At 44.5% G+C, this 19,444-nt stretch overlaps 2 protein-coding genes and 1 long non-coding RNA gene across 28 annotated transcripts in view; 1 reads left to right on the top strand and 2 right to left on the bottom strand.

Annotated features, from left to right (window-relative positions):
- Positions 1 to 745, bottom strand: part of TTC23L (tetratricopeptide repeat domain 23 like) — a 67,779-nt gene extending 67,034 nt beyond the window's left edge. For 4 of the 8 annotated variants that reach the window (XM_086361362.1, XM_086361357.1, XM_086361358.1 and 1 more), the window contains exon 1: positions 633 to 745. In XM_086361362.1, coding sequence (XP_086217488.1) covers positions 633 to 673 — 41 coding nt within the window. In that variant the 5' untranslated portion in view covers positions 674 to 745. Of the gene's footprint in view, positions 1 to 207; positions 379 to 632 lie in introns of those variants that run through there. The other 4 variants (XM_086361355.1, XM_086361360.1, XM_086361361.1 and 1 more) reach the window with 1 other exon arrangement.
- Positions 415 to 14,540, top strand: LOC147350209 (uncharacterized). Its single transcript, XR_015148646.1, has 2 exons — positions 415 to 885; positions 13,458 to 14,540. It is a non-coding gene; the product is annotated as an uncharacterized LOC147350209 (long non-coding RNA).
- Positions 7,283 to 19,444, bottom strand: part of RAI14 (retinoic acid induced 14) — a 162,880-nt gene continuing 150,718 nt past the window's right edge. For 14 of the 19 annotated variants that reach the window (XM_086361335.1, XM_086361339.1, XM_086361340.1 and 11 more), the window contains 5 exons: positions 17,373 to 17,491; positions 15,216 to 16,751; positions 13,900 to 14,049; positions 9,958 to 10,023; positions 7,283 to 9,137 (listed from right to left, as the gene is read on the bottom strand). In XM_086361335.1, coding sequence (XP_086217461.1) covers positions 9,060 to 9,137; positions 9,958 to 10,023; positions 13,900 to 14,049; positions 15,216 to 16,751; positions 17,373 to 17,491 — 1,949 coding nt within the window. In that variant the 3' untranslated portion in view covers positions 7,283 to 9,059. The remainder of the gene's footprint in view (positions 9,138 to 9,957; positions 10,024 to 13,899; positions 14,050 to 15,215; positions 16,752 to 17,372; positions 17,492 to 19,444) is intronic. The other 5 variants (XM_086361345.1, XM_086361346.1, XM_086361351.1 and 2 more) reach the window with 1 other exon arrangement.

The following is a 19,444-nucleotide window of genomic DNA, read 5'->3' as shown; positions in this document are numbered from 1 at the left end:
TGAACTGTAACACCAAATTCTGGCCCCTCTCTCCAGTGCAAATCGCTTTCTTCTTTTCTGCAGTTGTCTCGCCTTCGTAAACCTAAACACCACATTTCAAGCACCGTCGGAGGTTCCCCCTGGCTTCTTGTCAGCGGTGCACCGGCCGCAGAGGCCCTGGCCGGAAAAGAAGGCGAGGGCGGCCGAGAGGCAAGTGTCGCGGGGTACCTGGCGGAGGGCAGAAGGCACGGAACTAGCCTTCTTGGCACCCTCTGCTCGGCTTCCGCCGGGCGCTTCAGTGTACTGGCCTCTGCGGACCTCGTTCAAGGGGCCACAGGTTGCCTTGCGGAAGCGAGACGCTCAGCTAGCTCTGCCTTCCGCGTTTGCCGCCGGGGTTTTGGCTCCGGAGACAATGGTGTTACCATAGGAACGGAATGCTGCGGACAGCATCTAGCGTCCGCGCCTGTAGCCATGGCAACGCGGGCACTTCCGGTCCTGCGGAATTCCGGGCTGCCCCAGCTTACTACAGCTGTTGCCGCCGCCGAGGCTTTCCGGTCCTCTCAGCCGAGATGAGGGCGTCCCGAGTCTCGTCCTGACATTTCCCTCTCCTGCAGCTCTACCGCCCAGTATTGTTTTTCTCAATTTGACTTTACCTGTCGGAGGTGAAGGCCCGGAAAGAGGCGATAAATCCCATCGAAGGATGGAATGGGGCCTCGGGCTCCACGACCTTATTTAAAGCTGCGATGTACCCGGGCTATATTCGGCGACACCCTGCGCCTCCCGCGCTCCCTGCACCCCGCGGTTCCCCGGTGTTCTGTCTCTGGGGCACGGAGAGAAAAGCTTCAGAAGTATTGACGGTGCTGGCACCGTCTGTGTTGCCTCTCCTGGTAAAAATTCGCGCTACACGTGAGTAGGGGAGCGCAGTGTAGGGAGTCTGTTGCTTAAGAAATGGTCCACTAGTTTTGCTAATGATTGGCAGTTCAGAGAATATTTTCCAGGGTACAGGGCACCCTTGGCAAACACTACATAGCGCAAAGTTATACACCATGCTTTATCCTACCCACCTTCAGCGGCCTGAAAGACACACAGTGAAAACAGTCATTTAGATCTGCCAGGTGAAGGGGCAGTTGTGGTCAATACCCAAATAAATGGCACTGGCTCAAGTAGCCTTGTGTTTAAGGAGTTGTCATGAAACCCACAATAAGTTAGGGGCCTATGACAAGTCAAATTGGAACTGGTATGTCCTCTCCTTTTCAAAAACGAGCAAGCTCAGTAGAGGGAAAAGGAAAATATTTACCAAGAACTTGACAGGTGGTGTTTACATTTAGTGTTTGTTCTTTCCAGTTCCTTGGTTGAAGTTTAATTGCTGTTGCTCCAGGACTTGCTCCAGTCCTTGCTCTAGGACTGCCAAGATAGCCTTTCTGGAGATAGGTTGGAGGAGCTGTTTAAGTGAGTTTGCTTTAATATCCCATAAGTTTAAACCTGGATGACCTATTAAAGCTTAAATCTCTACCCTCAAGCTCCTGAGCCAAAATTTCAGAAAGATCCCACCTGCTTTATTCTCTGTTTCCTAAAAGAATCCTCAGCATGAAACCACGATGAGAGCACTGATCTGGGCTTTGAAATGGCAGAGTTCTGCTTCGGACTCTGTGCCCTGGGGTAGGTCATAGTCTAGGGAACTCAATTTTCTTGCCTCTACTGTGAGAGTATTTGCACCACTTGCTTTCTAAAACCCCCTTCCAGTTCCAGGATTCTGTGAGGGTAAACCAGAGATTTTTGTGATTCTATGAATAATATTTAACATGTATGAGGATAAAAAGGAAGAACTTGTTTCCTGTTCTCTGACACATCTCCCTTACCCTTGTTACAAGTTGGTCTTCGTTGAAGAGTTTTAATGTTCTGCCCTTGTTGGAAGTGCTTATGAGGTTGTTTCCAAGAGTAATAAATATAACTTCTCTTTCCTGAACACTTGCTTTGCTGGTCCTCCTGAGGGGAAGTGAGGTGCTGGAACAGCCACTGAATTCTCGTTCCTAAAGCCAACACTCTGGTGCCATCTCCATTTAATTAGTTCTAACCAGAAGCATGTTGCCCTCATCTGTAAAATTAAAAGTCAGATGAGAAGAACTTGAAAGACTCTTAGAGTTCTAAACCTCTGTGACTTTTTTTCTTTCCTTGCATTTTAACCTTGGCTACAAATGTAAGCTTAGTTATGGAGCTGCAGGAGAGGGAAATATCACCACGTCTTGGAGTCTGCAGGAATCCTTAGGATAGACTGCCAAGTGAGGGTTCTTGGCTTAGTGCAAGAGAGAATTCAAGAGCAAGCCACAGTAAAGGGAAAGCAAATTTATTTAGAGAGATACACATTCCATAGCTAGCATGCAGTCGGCTCAGTGAGAGCGACCTCAGGGCATGGGGCCATAGGGTTTTATGGTCTAAGTAATTTCATAGGGAGGAATCTTGCTATTTCAGGAAGTGTTAGTCGCTCAGTCATGCCTGACTCTTTGTGATCGCATGGACTGTAGCCCACCAGGCTCCTCAGTCCATGGGATTTCCCAGGCAAGAATACTGAAGTATGTTGCCATTCCCTTCTCCAGGGGAGAAGCTGGGTCTCCTGAATTGCAGGCAGATTCTTTACCGTCTGAGCCACCAGTGTAGGGATTTCCCAGGAACTGGGCCACTGCCCACTTTTTGGCCTTTTATGTCCCACGTCAGAACTGGCATGGCATAAGGGGAGTGATTTCTAATATTACAATGAAGGTATAATGAGCTAAAGATCAATGACCCGGCCACTGTTACAGCCCCCTTGGTTTCAGCTGGTTCCAGCTGGTCTTTATTGCACCCCAACAGCCTCACTCCATCATCTAGCATTTGTGTCCTGCCCTTTCCCTTCTGTCTCAATAGTAGGTGTGCTTCAGTTCTGTTTACTGACTCTGAATTGAAATGCTAGTCATCTGGGACAGTGCTTTTATTAATACAATCTGTTCACACAAAGTTCCTCCCTTTATCCTGATTAAGTATTACACTATTGCAGAAATCACATAGAGGAACCAACCATGTGTAGATGGTTCCTTCTACAGTTTTCCAATCACCAATCAAATGTGATTATCTCCAGATTATTCCAAACCCAGGAACTGTGAAACTTGAGGACAAGGAAATCCAAATAAAGTTTCTCACGGACTGTGTAATTTTTTAAAACACATTTTCCGGCCTCTCAAGGCAGGGTTGGATGTCTTTCTTCTGAGCGCCCTTGGTGTCCCATCTGTGGTCTCATAGTCCCACACATGAGGCTGTTCACGCTCCATTTACTTGAGAGTTTCTCCATGTATCTGTCCATCCCTTTAAGGAAAAATACCTACTGAATGCCTACCATGTGCCTGACACTGCTCTTTTTAAGCCTTAGGCAAGCAACAGCAGGCAAAGCAATGAAGATTTTGCTCTCTTGGAGCTTGTTCTATCAGGTGAAGAAAAACATAGGGCTGCTAATAAACACCGATGTCTCTGCAAGTTAGAAAAAGGCAGATGGCTTAGGGAATAGGCAGCAACTTTGTGTGAATTATGGAGAAGGAAATGGCAACCCACTCCAGTATTCTTGCCTGGAGAATCCCATGGACAGAGGAGCCTGGCTGGCTACAGTCCATGGTGTCGCAGAGTCGGACACGACTGAAGTGACTGAGCATGCATTGTGTGAATTAGGAGAAAACCTTCTTCTAGTTGGTCTCAGGCCCCTGCTAAGGGGTCCAGCTTTGGGAAAGGGATGAACCACCTTACTTGAAAGTAACAAATTATACAAAGAAAAACAAAGCCCTGCAAGGGATCTAGAAAGTGATGTGGGCAGCTGGGGAGGGCTGTGCTGGTTTATACAGGGTCGTTAAGGAGGACTTCTCTGACAAGGTGGCATTGAGGAGGCACCACAGGAAATAAAGGAACAAATCAGGCAAATGTCAAGAAGAGCATTATAGGATGTTAATAGCAAGCACAAAGGCCTGGGGACAGAGCAAATTTAATCGATTCAAGGAACAACAAGAGGTTCAACTAAGAATGAGAGAAAGAGGACACTGAGCCCATACACCCTAGGGCCCATGCTCTGCAACGAGTGAAGCCACCACAAAGAGAAGCCCCCATTTGCCAAAACTAGAGAAAGCCCGCACACAGCAACGAAGACCCAGCACAGCCAAAAATAAATACGTGAAGAAAGAGAGGGAGAGAGACAGAATGAGTCAGCCTAAGAGGAGATCATGATGCAGGGCCTTATAAGCAATTCATCCATCTAAATCTCCACCCACCCAGCCATCCAGCGAACATGGAATGTCTGCTCGGTGGCAGGTCCACCGATGTGAGGTCCTGTGAGCAGGAGCTTTAGACTCACCACTGAACCTTTAGCATCCAGCAGAGTGCCTGGCTTTTTATTCACATTCAATAACAGTAAACTGTCATCCTCAGGAGCTCCCCGTTCTTAGAGGTTCTGGCCTCTGTTATGTCTTGCTGCTATAACAAGTCATCACAAACTTAGCAGCTTAAAACGACAGGAATTTATTATCTCCTCTTTTTGGAGGTCAAAAGTCTGCAATGACCATGGCTGGGCTAGAGGATCTCAGCGAGAATTGTTTTCTTGCCTTTTCCAGCTTCTAGAACCACCCACCTTCCTTGGTTCTCGGCTCTTCTTCCATCTTGTCAGTCAGCAATATAGCATCTTTAAATCTCTGACTCCCTCCTCTGCTTTACAAGAGCCTTTTTATTACAGCAGGCTCACCCAGATAACCCAGGATAATCTCTGTATCAGGCTAATCAGGCCAGCTGATTAACAACTTTAATTCTGAGAACTTAATTTTCCTTTGCCATATAACATAACTATTTAAATTCCCAGGAATTGGGACATGAGCCTCTTTGGGAGGGTGTTATCCTGCCTATGAAGAGTGTGTTTAACCTGATGTAAATGTATAGGTTTAAAAACATCTGATGGTGACACACAGGTAACTCTTACTACCCTTCTCCTTTGTTAAATCCTACATTATTTGACCATGTCTTGCTCCTCTCTTCCCCCTCCACATTCTCCACTAACAATCTGGTATATCCAGTCACCATTCTTGAAATAGTTTCTTCCCATTTTTAGGGCTTGGCTTATAGTGAATGTGCAGAAATGACTCTTCCCTTCTACTCACCTCCATCTCCTCAAAGGAGCCTTTAAATCTACTGGAACCCACCCACATCGACTGCTCCCTCTACCAGCTCCTGTTGGCCCAATTATGGACTGTCATCAATGCGCTTTTGTCCTTTGCTTCACAAATGTGCCACACACTCCGTGAATGCTTGACAGTTCTCTGCCCTGAGAAGGTGAACAGAAACTGCTCCCGTGACTGCCTCTATTGCTTTTTTCAGCTCAGTCTCTGCCTTGCAGTCTGCCTTTTAAACCTTACATCACCCCCTTCTTGGCTGGGTGGTGTTTCAACTGCTGTCAGCACCCAGCATTCCAGTTATGCCACATGGCAAAAGGTCATGTGTCAACGTATTTTGGGAGCATTTTCCCCACACAGCGTATCATGTGTTGATCTTAAGATCAGTGAGTTGAATTATTAAAGGCTTTGGAGTCAGTCTGAAAGTTTACGGAATAAAAATAAGTTGATGGCTCTTATGTAATCCATGTGAAGAAAAAGGCCATTCTTTCTCACTGACTGTGATGATCCACAGGCTATTCTACTTTTTCCTTCTCTGCATTCCTGTATCACCTGATGGAAAGCCAGTGTGCAAACGGATAATTTGAAAATTACCCAAACGATGCTCACACATATACATACAGACATTTATTCACAGCATAGTCATCACATCAGTTTTAGGGCTGTAAAATACTGGAAGCAGACTAAATGCCCATCAATGAGGAGCTAGTTTAATAAAATACAGCACAATTATACTATGAACCATTATGCAGCAGTTAAAAAGGATGAGATTTGTGTGCTGACAAACAACAATCTTGGATATTTTAGGTGGAAAAAGTATGGTCCTGAAGAATGAATGAAGTTTCCATATTTAAAGAGGAAAGTAAAAGGGTGGCCAAAATGTTCTTTAAGATCCAATACATATAGACACAGACTGTCTTTAAGTCATTCAAGAAACCAAATAGTTGTTGCTTCTGGGGAGGTCAACTAAGGATCAGAAGGAGAGACTTACTTTCAGTTTATCTCATTTATCCTACAATTATACTGTGATATAGAATCATCGAGGGATGACCGTTTCTTTTCTTACCGTGCCGTTGGCATATGACAGTTCTTTCCATTTAAGAAGCCTGGTTTGGATTTATCTAGGTTAAGTCCTCATTTGAGTGTCCCCAAGAAATTATTTTCTGAGTTGAACGGTTGGCCTCTGTCGAGGTAAGCTCTTTTTAGGGAGCATGCACTTGATAATTTAAAATAACAATAGCCTCAGACATTATATTTTTGCATTATTTTCCTTGGTATCTTTTGTTCTTTTTCTTTTCAGAGGGAGGAGGTGAGCAAGGGTTCAGTCGAGTATTACGGTATGCCTTGGCAGCAGGAGCTGAGAGGCAGCAGAACTGTGTTGTGAGCAAAGGGAGATGGCCTTGTTACACTGTGCTATAAAGAATGTGAGCTACTTAAATAATTGCACCCATTTCATTGTCATCTGGTGTTTTAATTATGATTTCAACCTGCAAGAATTCACCCTACAGGAGTTTTTTTCAGGAATGAATTAACTTTTTAATGTGACAGGATAATGTATCCGACTTTTTAAAAATAAACCATGTGTATGTTTTCAGGCTTTCCAGGTGGTACTAGTGGTCAAGAACCCACCTGCCAATGCAGGAGATATGAGAGACACGAGTTCAATCCCTGGGTCAGGAAGATCCCCTGGAGGAGGGCGTGGCAACCCACTTCAGTATTCTTGCCTGGAGAATCCCATGGACCCAGGAGCCTGGCAGGCTACGGTCCATAGGGTCACAAAGAGTCAGATAGGGCTGAAGTGACTTAGCATACATTTTTTACTTTTTCAAAATAGAAGAGAAAAAAAAAATCTAATGGAGGCTTTTAACTAGTTAAAAAAAAAAAGACTGCAGATCAACTGAGAGGCACTTTTCAATGAAATAACTGTGATGCAAGTGTTCAAAAGCGGCTGATGATTGGGGCAGAGTTCAAGGTGGTCCCAGGAGCTAGAAGACGGGAATGGTATGACATGTTGCGTGAGAGACGGCAGACAACGGCCACCTGCTGAACACGACACAGGGTATAAAACCGTCGCTGATCTTCAGAAGCCTTACAGGGCATGCTAAGGAAGGCGCCCAAATCAACAAGGGAGATGCAAAACGAAACAAAAGTTTATTTTCCGCAATACTTTTCTGTAAATTACAAGGCAAAATGCTAAACTACAGCATGTAACTTCAGTATTTAACCAGAGTACTTGAAATAAATATCCTGAAACAAGATAAAAGGCTACACTTTGTCAGGCGTCCTACAAAATGTCTCAAGTTTTACACTCTGCAGCATTTCTGTGTGGGGGTGGGGAGGGTGGTTTTGTGTTTTCTTAAGTGCTGTGACAGAAAGTCCTTTCACATTTTTCTTTGGAGCATGTTCGAAATTGCTGAACTATAAACAACTTAAGAAAAGTAACACCAAGTTCGAAAGCCGTTTCTGCTTCGCTGTCATTGGCCCTCATTCAGCACAGGGCTGCCAAGTGGCCTCTGAGCGCAGGCAGCTCCGTCAGAGCCGGCCTACACTTAACAGTTCTATACGTTAGAGACTTCTGTCTTCAGTTTACATCCCTCAATAAGATCAAGGCCATAAAGGAAGCTGCAAGCAAGTCAGAAACATTTTTAACCTGAAAGTAAAGGGAACAGAGATGTTTTCTCCCAAGACCTCGGCTAGGCACTGGAACGTTTACCAGGATTTTTTGTTTCAAAGTTGAAAAACCCACTGGTACTCACAGTCCTTTCCGAGGTAATTTACAGGTGCTGGTAGAGTTGGGGCACTCAGAAATATTCAATGGGCTAAAGAGGATTTACTATATTTAAAGACGTGCTACAGTCCTAAGAACAAATGGCAGAAAGTCTAGGGGTGTTGGTGGCAGCTCATTTTGAGTGGAATATATAACCACCTTCTGCTATAGCTGAAAACGTGGAGGAAAAAGTTATATATATAAAGTCTTAAGCATGATTACCTAAAAAATACTTTGTTAATATAGTCTAATGTAAATTTCACTTACTTAGGGATTTAGATATGAAAACATCTTTAAGAGCCAATAAAAATATTGTACAGAAAAAAAAAACACTTTTAAAAAATTGAGGTTAAAAACTATGAGGCATTTCTTTTGGCTGTAAACACACAGTTTACTGTCCCTTGTTGAAACACAAATGTTTGGATTTCCTGAGCTTCGTGGATAACAAACAGCAGGAGCCAAGTTTGCATAGAAAATTTGCAACATGTCAGCGATGTACTTAAGAAAGAACTTTTAAGGACAATTTGCTTTCGTTTTTAAACTTCATATTTAAGTTAATAGTGCTCATCTGACTGTAAGATTGACAAGCAGGGTGGTGAGAAATATAAGGCAGATGGGGAAAAAAGATGGAATTAAAGTTTTTTAAATCCACAGGATATCACAATAAAGGATCTTAAGCACATAGTGCATAACTAGTGTCATACTAATTTGGTTAGAAATTAAGTTGTGTTTGGGGGGGGTAGGAAACCGAAGGTAAAGAAAACCCTGCTGTAGGAACAGAAGCACGGCTGCATGGGGCGTCGTGTCATGCAGCCATGGAGCCCCTTAGCTAGGCAGGTACCAGGGAAGATACTCCGCTGCCAGTGCAGGGACCAGACTCCTGAGCGTGACTGATCCCAGCTCTGGTCAGAAGTGGAGGGTGACAGCATCTTTCCCCTCTGCTGCTCTGAAGTCTCTCAGCGGTTCTAAGGAGGACAGGCTTCTCCAGGGACCTGCCTCAGAAGTCTCTGGAAAGGGAAGAAGTTCTATGATAAGGGTCACAGTGATACCACGAATGAGAACAATGGCAGTGGCTGCCGACAACTCTGGATGTAACACAAAGGTGGACAACAAGGGGCCAGTGTCCTGCCAAGGAATCCACTTTACTTCTTCTGGGACTGGTTCTTACACATGGTAAGGATCTGCTTCAGTACTTTTTGGACATCTTCATCCATCTGGCCCTAGGAAATTCCAACACAAGACACTCATTAGAATAACCTATGATATCATGCCTTGGACACAACGCACGTGGGACGTTGTGGGGGTGGTGAGGAAGGAGATGAATAAAAGGCAGAGGCTGCTGTCCCACAGGAGTGTCAAAATGCAGAAAACAATAAGGGCAGAGGGGGGCTGAATGCTTGTTAGAAAAGTGAATGTCAAAAAGGTTTAAAATAAAACAAAATGACACTCACTAGAACCTAAATCCTGGCACTGCCTCACCTAGGGAGTGAGATGACTGGCAGGCAGAAATTGGGCCCCCTCGACCTTCCCAGGAAATGTGAGCCCTACCCATTCCCACATTTCCAGGAGGAACTGAGGCAAAGCAAGGGCCCTGATCTTTTTCCTCCAGAAGAAAAGGAGGACAAGGAGGCTGGGTCTCCCAGCAGAGCCCTCAACAAAGGATTTCTAGAGCCTTAACAGCAAATGAGAGCCCAGCCAGTCTCAGAACACTGATCATCCCAGGAGTGCGACGGCACCAATGGCTCAGTGAATATGCTCAGGCCCAGAAAGTAACCCCCAGACTCCTTCTCCTGATTGGATGGGGGGTGGAGTGGGGCGTGCAATGGCCACCTCCTCATTCAGCAGTCAACAAAGGAGGCAGCTCCCCATTAACAGGGGAAGGGGCTCCCAACACAAAATGCAAAGCAAAGCAGAAGGTATTTGAAACAGCTTTCCATTGAAAATCCATCTCCTCAAATTCGCATCCGTTCTGCTAGTTTCAGGACGAGGATCTGGACAAGCCCTGCTGCGGTGTCTCTTTAGGATCCCCAGACATCATACCTGCACGGCGTACAGAAGATGCATCCTGTAAACAGATATCACTTCCTGGTGTTGTTTCTTGCATTCCTAGAAAGAGACAATTTGACACTGTTCAAGAGCTTGTTGTGTGTGAGTCACTCAGTCGTGTCTGACTCTTGAGATCCCATGGACTGGAGTCCGCCAGGCTCCTTTATCCATGGAATTCTCCAGGCAAGAATACTGGAGTAGGTTGTCATTCCCTTCACCAGGGGATCTTTCCGACCCAGGGATTGAACCCAAGTCTCCAGCATTGCAGGCACATTCTTTACCATCTGAACCACCATCAGGGGCTTAGGAGACCTTCAAAAAAATCCTAGGAGAAGACTGTGGCCAAATGCTACCCTAGTGATTCCTTCCAGCAACTAGCACAGGAAGTTTTTGAAATTGCTGTGGACTTGATGGGGTGTGTGGTTTGGAACACTTGTCAATATTCTTAGGGGAAAAAAAATCTTACATATCTTGAACTCCGGAAGAAAATTCCTGTAAAAAGTAGTTGATAATCCCATGTTTGTTTAAACAAATATATGTACACATACTTAGGCAAATGTATTCACACAAAGTAAACAACAGTGCAAGGAACTACATCAAATGCAGTTACTGTCTCTGAGTGGTTAAATTATAGACAATGTGTTTCTAGAGTAGCTTCTTCAGAGTTGTTGTTTTTAATCTTTCAACTTTTCTCAATGAGCAAATATTTATTAATTTAATTTTTAAAATGTAATCTTATAAAAAGAGTTGTTGATCACCTACTGTATGGTCAGTGGTATATAACCCCTGGGGAATTCAATGATTTAGTTGTCAGTGTACTGAGGAGGTGAACAGGGTGATGACCCCAATCTCACATGGCCCCTCAGTACAACTGTTAATGCTCTTATTTCTTCTTGCTGAGATATTATTCCAGTTCCTCTCAGTGACTATTTCAAGGATCTCACCTCGGCTCTTAACTCTTCTAAGAAGAGGCCTTTCTTCTTATTTCCTGATGGAAATCAAAACTATCACGTATGGATCACTTAAAAAATCAACTGAAGTCCATCAGTATCTATTCTTACCTCCTTCCCATCAATGTCAGATATAAGGTATCCTTCCCATTCAAGGACAACCTTGGAAACCTCGATCTTTGAAGTTCATGCCACTAGGAAGTGTACTTGGTAGCTCTCTCTGTGCTGATTCCTCCCACCTCTTGGTTCCCTCCACTCCATCATTTATAGCTTTGTCTTCTGATCACTGTCTTCCTTTCCTGTCCTGCTTCTCTGTCATCACTTGGCTGACTGCAGTATCTACGTGGATGAACCACCCACCACCCTGGCCTCTCAGTCCCTCAATCTCAGCTTCATGACCTGTCTCTCTTCCTTCCAGCCACTCACTCTTATGGTTACCTCCCTGCCTCAGTCATTATCGCCAAGATCTCAGTTGAAAGCATCCCACTCCCCCCCCACCATCTCCTGTCTTTCTAGTAAATCTGCATTAGACTTCTCCTGCCTCCCACTGTTTCTCTTCAGCTCCTGCAGATACCTAGCTCCTTAGTCACTTCTCCAGCCTCCAGCCATCCACACTCCACACCTCCACTCCATTGGAACTGTGCTTGCTACAGCCACCATGGGCCATCTAAATGCCATATCCCTGCTGCCTCCTACTCATCTAAGATTCAGTACAAGCATCACTTCCTGCAGGAAGCCTTCCAAGACTTACCCAGATTGGCTATGCACATTGCCTTTCTACACCTTTCTACACCCATGTTGAGAGATGTTGGTCATCTCTCAACGAACGCTTACCACACTGAGTACACAGTAAGCCATTATATTCCATGAAAGCAGGACTGTGTCTTATTCATTTTTATTGAATCATGGACACCTGGTACATTACTGATACATAGAAGCTCATTAAATGCACATTGGATAATTGTAAGAATGACTATATAAACCATTATTACTTTATCTATGAGTCTGTGATAACCACTTGATCAGAAAAATGACTGCAAAAGTCAAGAGCATCTTCTCCTTCCCTGACTACTACTCCACTGCTAGAGCTGGTAACATAAAAAAAGCTGGTTTTGAACTTTGTGGCCAGATGGAGTAAGGACTGTAGAAATCTGAATTCACTATTATTGATCTGTACTGAAGAAATCACAAAATCCAAGTTCATGTAAGTGGAAGCCAGCAACAGTCCAGGGTAACCTAATCTTCATGTAGAAAACATCACATACCCTTATCAACTAAAGGGTTTCCCAGATGGCTCAGTGGTAAAGAATGCGCCTGCCAATGCAGAAGATGTTGGAGACTTGGGTTCAATCCCTTGGTTGGGGAGGTGGAGGAGGAAATGGATCCCACTCCAGTATTCTTGCCTGGAAAATCCCATGGACAGAGGAGTCTGGTGGGCTACAGTCCACAGGGTCACAAAGATTCGAATACAACTGAGTGAGCACACAACAGTTAAAACTTTACATATTCTATAGCTTTGTCTTCTGATCATTGTCTTCCTTTCTGGTCCTGCTTCTGTCATCGCTTGATTGACTTCAGTATCCACGTGAAGGAACCACCCACCACCCTGGCCTCTCAGTCTCTCAACCTGAGAGGCCCTTCAAAAATGCCCATATCCTAATCCCTGGAATCTGTAAATGTTACCTATCAGTCAAAAGGGATCTTTTAGATTAAGGATCCTGAGATGGAAAGAAAGATTATACTGATTATCTGGGTGGACCTTAAATGTGATTACTAGGGTCCTATGCTGCTGCTAAGTCACTTCAGTCGTGTCCGACCCTGTGCGACCCATAGACAGCAGCCCACCAGGCTCCCCTGTCCCTGGGATTCTCCAGGCAAGAACACTGGAGTGGGTTGCCATTTCCTTCTCCAGTGCATGAAAGTGAAAAGTAAAAGTGAAGTTGCTCAGTCGTGTCCGACTCTTAGCAACCCCATGCACTGCAGCCTACCAGGCCCCTCCGTCCATGGGATTTTCCAGGCAAGAGTACTGGAGTGGGGTGCCATTGCCTTCTCCACTAGGGTCCTATGCTGCTAAGTTGCTTCAGTCGTGTCTGACTCTGTGTGACCCCATAGATGGCAGCCCACCAGGCTCCCCTGTCCCTGGGATCCTCCAGGCAAGAACACTGGAGTGGGTTGCCATTTCCCTCTCCAGTGCATAAAAGTGAAAAGTGAAAGTGAAGTCGCTCAGTCGTGTCCAACTCTTAGCGACCCCATGGACTGCGGAAAAGGTCAAAGGTGGAAGGAGGAAATGGAAGGACAGAACCAGAGGCTGGAGTGATGTGCTCTGGGGATGAGAGAGGGGCCACGAGCCAAGGAAAGTAGGCAGCCTCCAGAAGTTAGAAAAGACAACCAGATTCTCCCCTTAGAGCCTTGAGAAGGAACCAGCCTGCTGAGACCTTGACTTTACTATTGTGAAACTGATTTCTTTGAACTTCTGATCTCCAGGACTGTCAGTAATAAATCTGTGTTGTTTTAAACCAAGTTTCTGTTGCTCTGTTCCAACAGCCACCAGAAACGAGTACAGACGTGAAAGAGCTTTCCTGGGTGAAATCAGGAGAGGGGCCAAGAAGCAGCTTCAGACATGTGGATATACAACCACCAGACAACATGGCCCCCTAATAAGAAACATCTCGAGCCGCTGCCAGAGACAGTAACTACTGAAGCAGAAAAACGGAGAAAGGGGAGCAAGTAAGTGGAAGAGGGAACAAGACAAGAAGGCTCCTGCCACTATCTCGCAGACTCCTCCCTTCCCAGTGACACATGGAACCCATTCTCATTGCTGATAATGACTGGGAAACCCACCAGCTCCCTCTCTGGCCCTCACCTAAAGGTCTTTAGTTAACTGCTCACTGAAGCATGACACTCTTTAGGCTGGGCAGCTTTCTGCTCGTTCCCACCTGTCCCCCACCCCTACCCCCCAGCCAGCCATGGAAACAGGCCCACTCACCGCCAGCTGGTTCTGCAGCTGTTTGACCTGCTGCTGCAGTGCCTCCAGCTGCTGGCTCTGCCTCTTGGAGGAGCTGGCAGAGTAGGAGAGCTGTGAGAGGCTGTTCAGGGCCTCCTTCAACTTGGTGACCTCCTTGGACATCTCACTTATCTAGCGAGAAAGGAAAGCTCTTATCAGGAGAGCAGGTACCCACAGAGGCAAAACACCAGCTGTTTCTCCACTGGAACACAGCCTCGACTGGCCTCTGGGCCTGGAGCAATCCCTTTTCTTAATTTTTCAAAGAAAAGCCATACAATGAAACAAAAACAGGTAAGAATCAGGGAAACCAACAAGCCTATGCAGACAAGAGCCCAGGAATGAGACTATGCTTGGGGCCATGAAGGTAACAATAGCTGTTATGTGGATTCCCTTCATCCTTAAGATGGGGGACTGTTAAAAAAAAAAAAAAAACTGAATTTCAGGTATTCTATATTTGGAACCAGCTAGGCTTTGTTCCCTACTGCTGCCATAGGCAATCAGAAATAAGTTCTGGGAACCCTGGTATCTCTGATATCCTACCTTGTAGTGAAGACAATCCTCACCCCCACAGCTTTGGAAGCTCTTTTGGAAACATTCATTATAATAAAGGAATAAAAGATAAATAATTCTCTAGTGAATGTCATTCAGAACATCTAACCCAGGAGACTGGGCATCTGGGGATGCAGAGCAGATCCCAGCACAGAAGCATGCTTCACTTCTCCCTTTACTCTCCGCCTTCCTCCATGCTCAGCCCATCTCGAGTTGCCTGACCCCCCACATTCCTCCCTTTCTCTCCTGTTGCACACCTTTGAAAATGAGGACCAGGGAGGGCTTTTACACTGACTCCAGGGAAAGCTCATGGGGTTTAGGGAAGCAGTATCAAGTCTGGCAGTAATTGATTTTCCATATGACAGAGGAAATCTGTCTGGATTCCAACAGAGTAGAAGTTTAAGATGGACCACAAATACTTCTCAGCTGGTGGGTTCACTTCTGGCCCCCGACACTTGGCAGAGCTTCTGTAAAATAATTTTTAAGGGGAAAATATGTACCACACATTTGAAAATACTCTGGTGTGAGGGAAGTAGTAGATGAGGGCTTTCTCACTCTCTCTTTTTAAATAAATGTCCACCCTACTATTTTTAATGTGGCACTGGGGACAAATGGAGTCCTGTGTGGAGCCTTAGCGCTTTCACAATAGCTTAGTGCTAACAAATGCTAAAAATGCTAACTTCAGTAAATGAAGGTTCAAAGTGCTAGCGTTTGCTAGCTAGAAATTCAATAGCAACAGTCTCACCAACCTTCTTGTCTTTATCCTCTTCCAGTTTTGAGGAGCTCTCAGAATGTCTCTTCATTTCTGCGAGTTCTTCCTGAGCATGCTGGCATTTTTGCAGAAGTTCATTTACTTCCTGCTCTTTGGATTTCAAGAGAGTCTGAATGTTTTCCTTTTCCCTTTTCATCTGCAAGACCTCACTTCTAATCTGGGCAACCTCTGAATGGGCCTTCTCTTTCTCTTTCACGGAATCCCTTAATTTTGAGGCCAACACACTCACTTCGCTTTCCAAAGACGACTGGAGCTTCTCGTAGGCAGACCGGGGCACCATCGCGTCGGTCATGGCCGCCTTCTCCTCTAGGAGCTGTTTCTCCAGCTTTGCCACCTCCCCTTCCTTGCTCGCCAGGTGCTCTTTCAGACTGCTTATTTTTCCCTCCATCTCTTTGGCAGTGGTCCGCAGAGTGGTTATCACCTGCAAATGCTCCGTGATGGAGACAGAGTTCTCTTTCTGTGCATCTACCAACTGTTTGAGCTGGGTCAGCTCATTTAGCACTTTTGAATACTGAGACTTCATTTCGGACAGTGCCTCTTCAGCCTTGGCTCTGGATACATTGGTCACTTGCATCAGCTTCTCATGCTCCGCTTTATGGATATATTCAGCTGTGACATCTTCTAGAGACTTCCTCTTCCGGTAATCCTCCAGCTCTGCCTGGGCCTCTTTGTACAGCTGGGACAGCTCACTCACCTGCTTGTTGAGTTCATCGATCATCCTGTTCATGGCCTCTTTCATGTCCTCAGCTTCATCACCCGCCTCCTGGGTCATCTGATTTTTCAATGTATCTTTCAGTTTTGTGATTTCTTCTTGTGCCTCTTGGTATTTCTCAAACAAAAATGCTTTCTCCTTATTCATATTTTCAATCACCGTGCAATAGGAACTTTTCATTTCCTCGTACTCCTCCCTTGGTGGCTGAATAACTGCCTCTTTCTCCCTTTCTGCCAGCTTCTCTTCTAACTCTCTCACTTTCTCTTTATTTCGTTCACTTTCTTCCAGGGCGCCCTGGAGGTCCCGCTTGAGCACGTCCATTTCTTCCTCGGTGATCCTCAGCTCATGCAGGTGCGAGTAAGTGTCCACGCTTTCTGGTGAGACCAGGCCCAGCTTCATCTGCTTCTGCACACTCAGGACTTCTTTCATAGCTTCCTCGTATTTGCTCTGAGTCTCTTTAAGTTTCTGGCTGAGGTCGGAGCCGTTCTCCGAGATCTCGGCGTTGTTTAAGCACACTGATTCTGTCCTCCTGGTCTGGAGCTCGGCCTGCAGCTGTTTCCTCTCCGCTTCAGAGCTCTCCAGTCTCTTCTGCAAGTCGTGTAAAACCTCTTGGAGTTGCTGGATTCTGACATCACTGTCGAGAGTGGATTTACTTGAGGAATGTGTTATGACAGATGGAGATGGTTTGGAGTCTAGAGGAGGGTTTTCACTAGGTTTGCCCAGGGATGGGGCCAAGTCAGTTTGAGTAGAATGGTAAGAGTCAAAGCTCAGGTCTGCTTCCCCTTCCCTGGGTGTTTTGGCCTGGAAAGAAGGCAAGAATGAAATGACACCAAAGGTGTGGTTAGATGAGCAAGCAACTGCAATTGGGGAGCAAATCCAAACCTTGAGTATGGGGGAGCAGCAGTATCCTTCTGCATGCATCCTCTTGCCCCATGAAAAAATTTGGTCTGGGACACAAGAGTCAGGCTTAACAACACTAAGCTTATTCTGTGCTCTCAAAGGACAGATTATGTTTGCCACTTTAAAAACGCAAGACCTGTTTTGGCTGCAGAGCTTCTGACTCAAATTTTTCTTTGTTTCTCATATTATTGTAGTTGCCCTACTTCTTACCACATTCTTAAATCTGCGAAATGATCAACTTTACTAAATGAATGACTAGTCATATATATGGTGTGCATATAGCTATCTATTGTCATATATATCATACTAAGTATATAATTATATAATTTACCAGTTTATACAAATAATAAGTTAAGACTAAGTCTCAAGAAACAAATTTGAAGGTATAAAATGCTAAAGGGTAATTATATTTTAAAAAGAAGAAACCAATGTTGGTGTCTAAAACAAAATACCCAACTAACCCTGAGAAATCAAATAGCTTGACCCGACTGAACAGACTATGGTAGTGATCTATTTACCTACCTGTAATTTATCTTGTAATTCCTTATTGTGTAAGGTAAGAGAAGCAACTTTTGCTTGCAATAGGACAAGAAGATCTTGCTGGTCAGCTTCAGAACTCACATCCAATAAGCTATCAGCACCTTAGGAAAGAGAAAGGCAATTTAAAATAATATTTTAAAAATTTAACTGTTATGTCTCTGACCTTTAACAAACTCAGTTTCTACCCAATCCAGTTCTTCTTTCTCGTCCAGACTAGGGATGAAAGCCCCCTCCAGCTGGATAGATGAACAGAAATTCTCAAGTACTGGGGTCTCCTCACTCCCTAGCACAATACTAGATGCCTAGATACAAATAAACTCATTTGAAAACTGATGGATTGGGTCATACAGTTTCTGTTCACTTGATTAAGTGCCACACCTCGGTTGTTTTTTATTCCTCCCATGCTCTGTACATCCCACTCCATGAATCCTTTTAGAAAGATCTCTGGAATCTGGTTCACTTCTTATCCCCATGCCCTGTACCCTAGTTCAAACTTCATCACCATACCTGGTAACTGTACAAATGGCTTCCTAACAAATCTTTCTCTCTCTCCTCTAGTGAAAATGTAGCCTGTACCAACAACACTGTCAGACTAATCTTCCTAAAACATACTTTGATGGGGTCATGCCTTTGGTTCAAGTGCTTTAATTGCTCTCCCTCCAAAAATAATCTCCAACTTCCTTTATCTGGATTAAGGCCTCTCGGATCTGGCTCCAGTCTACTGTTTTTCAGGTTTATGACTCATCATGTCTTTCCCCAGTATCCCATTTTCATCAGATTCACACCCTCTCTATTCTCAACACAAGACTGCTTCTTTAATTCTTCATCCATACGATTGCCCTTGTAGCATCTCTTTGGCTGTATAACTCTTAGGCATCCTTCAAGACCCACATCAGGCCCTGCCTCTTCCTTAAGGCATTTGCTGACCACCCCTGCATGAAACAGGAGTCTCCGAATCCCACAATAAACACTGCTGGTAAACCACAACTGTTTGACATTCTCCTGATTATCATGCTGAAATAACATGTAAAGCTATGCTACTCAAAGTTCTCACTGAGACAAGACAAGAAATGTGCTGCAGAATGTCATTCAATGTACTGCTTCATACACCCAGAAAGTCTTCCTATGGAGAGAAAAACCAAAAACAAAAACTGTCAGGTGGATAAAACAGTGTGCTTGGCTGGATGACTTTCTGGAGTAATCCCCTTTTTTAATTTTAGACTGGCAACAGTTTAGAGACCACACTTTGAACAGTGTGATGTGAACAGCACTGATCCAAATTTCACCACTATTTAAAAAATTTCTCAAAACCTAATGCAAGGATGAAAACTTGAGTCTTAATTTGGAAGGATGCAAAATGACATCTCTTCACAGGAATGCTTACTAATGATATCTGGGGCCTAAACCACAGCTTTATGAGTGTTCTTGACATACAAGTCTGGTCAGCTTGGAATGAATCAGGGGATTTGGGAGCAGGAGGGTAATTCTAAGCATCAAAAATTACTTCTAAGATAGGCTGGATGGCTTTTAAAATATCCGATGTAACAGCTGTGCAGTTATATTAACATTGTTCTCTACCAGGAATATTTCTTAATACATTATTAACTGGAGCTGTATTAACGTCTCAAGCATTAATTTCTGCAAAAGTTCCCCAGTCAACAATGTGTTTATATGTCTAAATTCTTTAAGTTAAGTGCTCCAAACACATATGATATGCGTAACAGATTGAGAAACTGAATGCTGGAGCAAAAAAGGGGCCTTTGAAATAATCTACTCCACATTTCAGATTAATTCTGAAGGTACTGTACTACATTCTTAAAGGGTAAAGCAACAGGATGAACTCAATACAATGAATCAAACCTCCTTGAAGACAATATGATCATATATGACTTCATTGACACTCTTTTCACGTCTGTTTAAAATCCAAAGTAGAAAAGTTCAACTATGGCAGCCATGGAAGTGCTCAGTTGGCTCTCTCTTCAAGAAATAACCTGCTGCTCAGTTGCAATGAGGGCCACTAGCTGACAGCTCACAGCCCATGGACCTCATCTCAA

The sequence above is a fragment of the Bos grunniens genome, chromosome 20, assembly GCF_055505025.1.
Source record: "Bos grunniens cultivar Pamir isolate PY7600 chromosome 20, Bosgru_T2T1.0, whole genome shotgun sequence".
NCBI lineage: Eukaryota > Metazoa > Chordata > Mammalia > Artiodactyla > Bovidae > Bos > Bos grunniens.
The sequence above is the reverse complement of the archived record's forward strand: the minus strand, read 5'-3'. Positions and strand labels throughout refer to the sequence as shown.